Source organism: Anarrhichthys ocellatus, unplaced genomic scaffold (assembly GCF_004355925.1).
Source record: "Anarrhichthys ocellatus isolate YVR2014 unplaced genomic scaffold, GSC_Weel_1.0 scaffold143, whole genome shotgun sequence".
In the NCBI taxonomy this organism is placed as follows: Eukaryota; Metazoa; Chordata; class Actinopteri; order Perciformes; family Anarhichadidae; genus Anarrhichthys; species Anarrhichthys ocellatus.
Window position 1 is genome coordinate 287614 of NW_022280173.1, and position 9823 is coordinate 297436.

At 38.8% G+C, this 9823-nt stretch overlaps 2 protein-coding genes across 6 annotated transcripts in view; one reads left to right on the forward strand and one right to left on the reverse strand.

The window, feature by feature from the left end:
* Nucleotides 1–9823, reverse strand: part of LOC116400035 (transcription factor Ovo-like 2) — a 38803-nt gene that overhangs the window by 8597 nt on the left and 20383 nt on the right. The window lies entirely within an intron of this gene.
* Nucleotides 5851–9823, forward strand: part of LOC116400034 (vasodilator-stimulated phosphoprotein-like) — a 33533-nt gene continuing 29560 nt past the window's right edge. For 3 of the 5 annotated variants that reach the window (XM_031877639.1, XM_031877642.1, XM_031877641.1), the window contains exon 1: nucleotides 5851–6140. In XM_031877639.1, the coding sequence (XP_031733499.1) occupies nucleotides 6136–6140 (5 nt within the window). In that variant the 5' untranslated portion in view covers nucleotides 5851–6135. The remainder of the gene's footprint in view (nucleotides 6141–9823) is intronic. The other 2 variants (XM_031877644.1, XM_031877643.1) reach the window with 2 other exon arrangements.

The following is a 9823-nucleotide window of genomic DNA, read 5'->3' on the forward strand; positions in this document are numbered from 1 at the left end:
ATATATATATATATATATATATATATATATAATGATTTAGATATGCAATAATGGTTAGGAACTATGTTAATATATGCTTTATAAACGCGTATTAATACTGCAATTCATAATTAATTTAGGTAGTTAGTAGTCTTACCTCATCTAAAGTAAGGACTATCTATGCCTTACAAAGCATTTATAAATGACAGCCATCATTTATAAATTGAAAAGGCCATCAGTGTCTCAAAACCCACAAAAGTCTCAGTTATCTTCTCAACAGAAAAGTCAAATAAGACACAACACAAAGTGATCAAGAACATATCAATATTTATTGCAAGATGCAAACAATGTACTCGTAAATACATGAGGTCCCACAAAATACTTAACTAACGACTAGTAACTACCTGAATTAATTATGAATTGCAGAATTAATACGCATTTATAAAGCATATATTAACATAGTCCCTAACCATTAGTGCATATCTAAATCCAGTGGTGGACCGTCAGGGCTAGCAAGGCCTTCTCTGCTGGCCTAGACAGAATCACAAAGTTATAGCTATTTTATAATTTAATTAATTTTCATAAATACACTACAAGTATTCTAAATATTTTTTCCCATTAGCTTATTATCTCATTGCACAGCTACTGTCTTCCTCAGTTGCGCTGGAAGCGCAGCTTGTTTTAAGTAGAGCTTTTATCCAATCAGATTTCACACCTATGCTGTCTCTAAGTAAAAAAAAATCTGCCCGGAGGCCTTGAGACTTACAAGTGAATCCCTTTGCAGTTTAAGTAAATGGGGACGATATTGTTGATTGTCATAGTCTTCAACCAATCAGATTTTTAGTTTGACATGTTGGACGTATTCATTGACGTGCCAGAGCTTCTGGCTGGCCTACAAGTACGTCAGCATTAACATGTGGTTTGATTGGTCAGTGGGCTAGCGTGACTGTTGTGAAACTAGCTAGCAGAACTTTGTATTAGTAAAAGTTAGAGTTTAAAGATATGTAAGATGTTTTTACATGACATTACCTTTTTAGCATTTTGGGATGTTTGGTGGTGACAATTCCAATATCTATTGCCTCTGTCGAGCGGACATTTTCAGCCCTCAAATGTATTAAAACATATTTAAGAAATACAACTGGGGTGGCTCGACTGTCTTCACTGGAGTTCATGAATCGAGAAGGACCTCTTGCTGGAACTGAACTGCACCGATGTTCTGTACAACCGTGGTATTAAACTCTTTGTAATCAAAGAAAGGAGAATGGACTTTTGTCTTTAAATAGTGAACAGCAGCTTTGGTAAGTGAACTGCTTTGTTTTTACATCTGCAGTAGCGTTACTACTGTGTTCATTTTTCTATCATGTCATTTTTATGATATGGTTAATATTGTTCCCTCTGATGTGAATAATATTTCAATGGCACATGCTCTTTAGTGTGTGGCAGAATGCGTGTTTTAGCGCAGCAGTGTTGCTGGTATGTGCAGAGGTATAGAGCTAAATCCAGGTCAAAAGTTTTGTTAATTTGAAAAAAAAATTTTAACCTGAAAGTTCAAGTTGTGGTCTTGAACATTGAAAAATACAGCAATGTATTCAAAAGTGTTTTTGGGTTGAATATAATTTTGATTCAGTTCTGGAATTCTTTTGAATACATTTTTTTTTTTATTTTTCACTTTCAAATATATTTTGATATTTGAGTTCTTATATTTTTCAGTTTCAGATTTTATATTTTTAGATTCAAATCTTTTTTTTTTTCGGTTTCAAATCTTTTTTTCACTTTCAGGTCGTTCTTTTCAGTTCAGATCGTTTTTTTTGTGAAATTCGTTAGCATAGCCGTCATCCTCCGTCAGTTTAGTCTGCTGGTGTAGTTGCCATGGCAACAAGTGCCAACTGATGTTAGCCTACATTAGCTTAGTTTAATAAAAATGAGTAGCCATACTATTACAATTCGGCATTTTTTTACTAAACCGATTACAATTACCAACAGTCATACCTTCAAGGACCTTAATACTTTGTCACATATTGTCAAATGATGACAAATAAAGGCTAAACTGCCACGGCACCTCTCCCAAACAGTGGCACAACTTCCCGCAGCAGCGGAGCTTGCAACAGGAAGTGCCTCTACTAGCTGCCGCTGCCACATTCTGAGCTGGCCCTTTCTCGCGGACGCCATCGCAAGGATACTACGCTGCGTTCACAGTGGTGTGTGGAAGTGCGAAACGTCAGATATTAAAGTGTGGTAGTTGAGTCAATATGGCATAGTTTATTGCTCTTTTACTGTGATTTGTGCCAAGTAGAGGCTAAAACAGCTTGCTGAACAGAACTTTGTCACTAGCGTAATTTTTTTTACTTCCAATCACGTGAATTTGGTGTATAGAAAGTGTCGAATCATAATTATTGCGGTGCCCACGTTACCTGAAGGCAACGTGATTGAGGACGGTCCTCAGCCTTCGTTGTTATGCTGTCACTCATGGTGACACGCCCCTCTCAGTTGATACCACGCCCCCACGTTAGATCAGGGTCAAAAGTCTGAACTGAAAAAACGACCTGAACTGAAAAAAACGATCTGAACTGAAAAAAAATGATCTAAACTGAAAAAAACGACCTGAATTGGAAAAAAATGATCTGAACTGAAAAAATATAAGAACTCAAATATCAAAATATATATGAAAGTGAAAAATGAAAAAGAAAAATGTATTCAAAAGAATTCCAGAACTGAATCAAAATTATATTCAACCAAAAAAAACTTTTGAATACATTGCTGTATTTTTCAATGTTCAAGACCACAACTTAAACTTTCAGGTAAAAACTTTTGACCTGGATTTAGCTCCATACAGAGGCCTGTTGATCGTGTTATTTAGGTTTTATGTTATTCTACCTGCTGTGTTGTCATATAAATATATGTGACTGGTTCTTGTGAGTTTGTTCTTGTCGTGTTAATTACATTGATTTCGACTATATGCATTATCCGTTAATGATGCAGCATCCCTTTAATGCGTGTATTCATGTATCTGCACTCTGCAGTTAGTGTACTTGTAGCCCTCATAGGGGTTGAGCTTCATGTAACACTTTATTTCACTTGTCAAATGTTGCAGTGTTATGTGAATATGCAATTTTGACACAAAACAAATAATAACCTGTAGCTGTGGCATCATAATGAGGTTAATGGGAGGTGGTTCAACTGTAGTAGGACAGCACTGAAGGCCCAGGTATAAAATACACGGCCCGCCACTGTCTAAATCCATCCATCCATTTTCCTCCGCTTATCTGGGGTCAGGTCGCGGTGGCAGCAGGCCAAGCAGGCTGACCCAGACTTCCCTCTCCCCGGCAACATGTTCCAGCTCATTCTGGGGGATCCCGAGGCGTTCCCAGGCCAGCTGGTAGATGTAATCTCACCAGCGTGTTCTGAGTCTTCCCCGGGGTCTCTTCCCAGTTGGACGTGCCTGGAAAACCTCCAGTGGGAGGCGTCCAGGAAGCATCCTAATTAGATGCCCGAACCACCTCAGCTGACTCCTTTCGACGCGAAGGAGTAGCGGCTCGACTCCAAGCTCCCTCCTGATGACCGAGCTCCTTACCCTATCTCTAAGGCTGAGCCCGGCCACCCTACGGAGGAAACTCATTTCGGCCGTTTTTAGCCGCGACCTTGTCCTTTCGGTCACGACCCAGAGTTCGTGACCATAGGTGAGGGTAGGAACGTAGACCGACCAGTAAATTGAGAGCTTTGCCTTCCGGCTCAGCTCCCTCTTCACTAAGACGGTCCGGTGCAGCGCCTGCTTTACTGCTGCAGCCTCACCGATCCGCCTGTCAATCTCCACTCCATCTTACCCTCACTCGTGAACAAGACCCCGAGATACTTAAACTCCTTCGCTTGAGGTAGGCACTCCGTCCCCACCTGGAGGGAGCAATCCACCGGTTTCCGGCAGAGCACCATGGCCTCAGATTTGGAGGTGCTAACTCTCATCCCCGCCGCTTCACACTCGGCTGCAAACCGCCCCAGTGAATGCTGGAGGTCACAATCCGAGGAGGCCAACAGGACTATATCATCTGCAAACAGCAGAGAGGCGATCCTGAGACCCCCCGAACTTGACGTTCTCCGCCCCCAGGCTGCGCCTAGATATCCTGTCCATGAAAGTCACGAACAGGACCGGTGACAAAGGGCAGCCCTGGTGGAGGCCAACACCCACTGGGAACGTGTTGCCGAGAATGCGGACACAGCGCCTACTGCAGTCGTACAGAGACCGGATCGCCCGTTGTTACGGGTCCGGCACCCCATACTCCCACAGCACTGTCTAAATCATTATATATAAATGCATGAATAATGTACATCTAAATAATTTCTTAATCATTTACTAACACTTTACAAATTATGTTATTAATCATCTACAGCTCCTTAATAATTGGTTTGTAATATATATAATACTTCAATTACAAATGGGGAATCCATCATTTATAAAGTAAGAAAACACAATCATGAAACACATAATAGACGAGCGTATTAATCAAGACTAAAACATTTATAACTTTTTGTTTGTATACTGAGTGTTAATGTAGGAACAATGCTTTATAAATGATAAATTAAGTGTTTACGCATACTGAACTAATGCTTCATAGCGTGTAGTTAATATAAAGTGTTACTGCTCTGGGTAAGGCTATTATATTTACAGTGCAAACAGGGAAATATTGATAAGGAATGTGTTCACTTTTGTATAATTGCATAGTTTATAATGTATTAACCTGATATCTAGTGATATTATGCTCAGAATTGTGTAGCCTGGTATAGAGACATTAAGAGAATGAGGAACAGCAGAGAGATTGTGAGCTGTAAGAGGAAATTAATTAACAACATTTAGATGTGGCTAGTGATGGCTATTAAAGGGACATAGCTAGTTTAACAAGATGTCAAGTTATTTTCACACTCTCTCACACACACACACACAGGCACCCAAAGTTACATGTTAACACGCACAAACACTATGGATACAACATGTACAAATACGTCCCCAACAGCAAAGATATAATTCTGGCAGTTCATACCAGATATTTTAGAGTTTGTTGATGCAAAGGAAACTTTTCTGTTCTGCACAAGGAAACATAATATTATTGTATGTTGTTCAGATATATATATAAATAAAACACATCTGGCGTTTGATATATAATGCGTTTAAAAACATGCCAAATAGCATTGTTATTTTGTAAAAATGTGTTCATCATTCCTCTGAACTCATGTTTATTCAGTCCTTTGGAGGCAAAAATAATGAAATTCACAGTTCTTGTATAGCTATCGCAGCATTAGAAGGAAATTAAGCACTGGTTAGTAGTGCTGTGACAGAGCCTGAGGGATAACTTTGTCATAGAGTAACATGAACATCAAGTCCAGTGCATTTGATAGCATATGCAAATGCTTCTGTGATTTCCATTTAATTATACAAAAACCTTAATGGCTGAATACTTTTTCAGTATTCATAAAAAACATCAATAGTGAGCTACTTTAATAGTTTGTCAGTTCCTTCTTTTGGAGATGACATTTTGCTGTGGCTTCCATTTACCCTTCAGTAAAATAAAACTCTTTACTACTGCTGTTGTATATTGTAACTAATACAGTAATATTTTTTTTGAGCCAAGAAACACAATGACATGGAGAGTTTTACTGAACCACCGCATGTGATGCCTCCATGTGACTCTTTATCTGAAGTAGTCTAAATATTTATGTGAACAAGACTCATGACTAGAGTGCAAATGCAGTGAATCTTGTCGTCCTTCACCCCACAACACACACACAGATTCAGCAGGGAACCACTTGTACTAAAAGGTATTCCTCCCCAAACAAACAAAACTGAATGACGGAAAGGAAGAAAGCAGACAGAAATCAGAGCATGCCAAAGAGAAACAGCAAAAGAGGGAGGTGTGAAAATAAGAATTTAAAAGAACGAGTGAAGGAGACGAGAACAGGAAGAGAGAAAAAAACCTGTCGAGGAAATGAGAATATAAAGGCAGAAGTGCAAGTGGTTAGTGCTGAACAATGTCATGAGAGAGAGAGCATTGGAGGTGTGCAAGAATGACAGCAGGTTTGATTGAATAGACAACAAATGTACTTGTGAGAGGGGGGATTCAAGTTGATGAGAAGAAGCAGATTGCTAAAAATACTGAGTACAGCTGGAATATGGGGTGAGTCATTCATTAATAACGATGATAATGTTAGTCTACTCTACTGTGTTTTTCTCCAAAATAACTTTCACTGTCTCATGCTAAATAAGTGAAAATATGTAGAACAGTAGGATACTGCTTTCTATCAGCTATTCATTTTACCTTGCTAAACAATCTGTCTAGTTCTGATCCATTTCCTGCTGTATGTCTGGAACTCATAGCAGCTGTTCTGTTTCTACAGTTGTCACATATAAATTAAAATATCAGAGCTGGTTTATCTGTATTTCCTGTGTACTGAGTAGATAATTAAATCCTAAAAAAGCTTTTGAGAAAATGGTTTGTATCGCTGACAGGTAAGATATGCAGTCCATATTAGGTAGCATTGTGCTGAGCACAGGAAGTGGTCAAAACATGACAACCGTTTCTGCAGGAAGTAAATTGTTCCCACAGGTTACAAACCTTGCAAAAACAAGAAGACTGAAATTCTCCTAATGATTCATAGAGTATAGAAATAAGTATCTTAGGTAGCCTAGTACTGCAAACATACCTCTATTTTCTATTTCTTTACTTTTTCCTGAAAACAATCAAAAGTATTCAATATAAATACATTTAAGTCTTACAAAGGCCTGAATGCATACGAAATATCCGATGCCAAATGTGTATATAGAACCCCAGAGATCGTTTTAATGCAGTCATAGACAAAAAATGTGAATACTTATGTCTCGTAATTTTACAGGGGTTGAATGTACATCTACTGAGGTTCTGTACTTATACTGAGATACTTGTACATTTGATTATTTCCATTTGATGCTCGTTTAAACTTTTAATATTTTACATCATTTATTTGACAGCTATTCTTTTAACACAAAACATGGCAGTTTCAAACCGGTTCAAATGTGTATCGTGGTAAATGGACTTGTATTTCTACAATATAGTACATTAGTACATATAGTATAGTAGGTCATCATTCACCCACATGCATACATCGAACACAGCCTCGGGAGCGATTGTTGCCCAAGGACACATGGACTGGAGTTAGTAAGTAAAATGTATTTATACAGTGATTTTCACAGACAAAAGTCACAAAGTGCTTAACAGGGCATAAATTACAAGCATAAAAAACACAATGTGACCATAGGGCCAATAATTTACATACACACAGAAAAATACTAAATTAAAACATAGTTTAAAAGCAGGTATAGGACATGGGTTTTACCCAAACACCAGTCTAAAAAGGTGCGTTTTGAGCTAATTTTTAAAAGTGTTCACAGAATCTGCGAGGCGTAGAGTTGCAGGCAGAGCATTCCACCGCCTCGGTGCTACTGCCTCTAAAGCTCGGTCACAACGGGTCTTAAGGCAAGTGCGTGGGACAGACAGAAGACCTAAAACGTTTGACCTGAGAGTGCGGGTGGGTGAATATGGGTGAAGTAGATCAGCTACACATGTGGGAGCCTGACCGTGAAGTGCTCTGTAAGTGAGGGTGAGAATTTTGAAGTGTATCCTAAATGCTACAGGGAGCCAGTGGAGAGATCGGAGTACGGGGGTGATGTGAGACCGTCGATTTGTTCTGGTGAGTAATCTGGCGGCAGCGTTTTGGATGACCTGCAAGCGGTTAAGAGCAGATACACTGAGTGATGTGAAAAGTGAGTTACAGTAGTCAATGCGTGAAAAGATAAATGTGTGTATGATCATCTCTAGTTCAGGTGTTGATACTACAGATCTCAGTTTACTGATATTTCTTAGGTGGAAGAAACATGATCTGGACAGCTGCTTATGGGGGTCAAATGACACTGATCGATCAAAGAAAATCCCTACATTGCGCAGGTTGCAATGGGCAGCAGAGGAGAGTGGACCAATACTCATGTGGTGCAATAACTAGAACCTCCGTCTTATTGTCATTAAGTTGTAAGCAGTTTTCCGCCGTCCAGTCTCTGATGGCATTGACACAGTCCAGGAGCCTAGTTAATGTGAAGGCCTCGCTGGGTTTGAATGACAGATGGAGTTGGATATCATCTGCATATAAATGATAGGACATATTGTAACTTTTTATAATCGGTCCCAAAGGTAACAAATAAAGGGAAAATAACAGAGGCCGCAGAACCGAGCCCTACGGTACACCACAAGACAATGGAGAGGTGACAGACACAAAATCACCCACAGAGACATTAAAAGTTCTGTCAGAGAGGTAAGATGTAAACCAGTCTAACGCTATGCCAGATATGCCAACCCAATCACGTAGCCTCTTAATCAGGATGGTATGGTCTACAGCAGGGGTGTCAAACTCATTTTCACTCTGGGCCACATCAGCATCATGGTCGCTGTCTTAAATGTAAGACTGTAAATGTAACTACTCCTAACATATTGGTAAATAACTGTCTCTGCATTTGATTATTGTTTATTCAAGTGTTAAAATATTGTACATGCAGTTATAGAACTGTAAAAATATATTTAAGCATATTTCTGTTATTATAACTTAAATCCTTTTAATTTAGGGTTAATAAACCCACATTACTCTATCAAAGATCAAAATATTAAAGAAAATAACAAAGACAAATATCAAACACAAGTTATTACAATAACTTTGTTCAATGCGTAAAATCCTTTCAAGGGTGCGTTTGCACAATCCCACGTGAAGTATTTCATGTGTTTTAAAGTAGTCTTCAATGTACTCACAATACATTTCCATTTCAAATGTAGGGTAACCAGAGCTGCTTATGACTGTGTGTTTAAGTATCATAATTTTGACTTTCTATCTCATAGTTATGACTTTCTATCTCATAGTTATGACTTTCTATCTCATAACTTCGACTTTCTATCTCATAACTTCGACTTTCTATCTCCTAATTTCGACTATGGGGATATTTTTATGATCAAATCTAACTTAAAATTTTAATTTTAATTTAATTTAATTTATTTATCTGGCGGATTCGCGGGCCACATAAAATGACGTGGCGGGCCGTATGTTTGACAGTGTCGAATACAGAACTGAGGTCCAGAAGTACTAACACAGACCTGCATCAGAAGACATGAGAATGTCATTTGAAACCCTCAGGAGAACGGTTTCAGTAGAGTGTTTACGAAACCCAGACTGGAATTTGTCGTACATGTTGTGCCTCTCCAGTGCAGCAGTACGTTGGTTGGTGACCACTTTCTCTAAGATTTAGGATAGGAAAGGCAGTTTTGATATGGGCCTGTAGTTCATAGGCAATGCCGGATCTAAGTTGGGTTTCTTTAATATTGGCTGGATAGTGGCATGCTTAAAATAGGACGGGACAATTCCTGTAGACAATGAGGAATTGACAGTAGATGTTACTGCAGGGCCAATAATTAGCAGAACTTTCTTAAATAGAGAGGATGGTATTATATTCAGAGGGCAAGATGATGGCTTTCTTTTCTTAATTAAGTCCATCAGGTATTGGAGGCTGATAGGCTGGAAAGAGTCCAGAACAGTAGGATATTGAGAGGAGCTACATGTAGATGAACAGATCCCAGGCTGAATACCAGACCTAATAGCTATTACCTTATCAATAAAATAGGCAAGGAACTTGTTGCAATCATCAACAGAACAGCATGGTTATGTAGAGACAGACGGTGAAACAATTCTCTTAATTGTGTCAAACAAAATCTTGGGATTTCTCTCTTAAGAGATTAAGTTGGCAAAATAAGCAGTTCTAGCTTCCTTTACTTCAGCATTAAAAGAAACT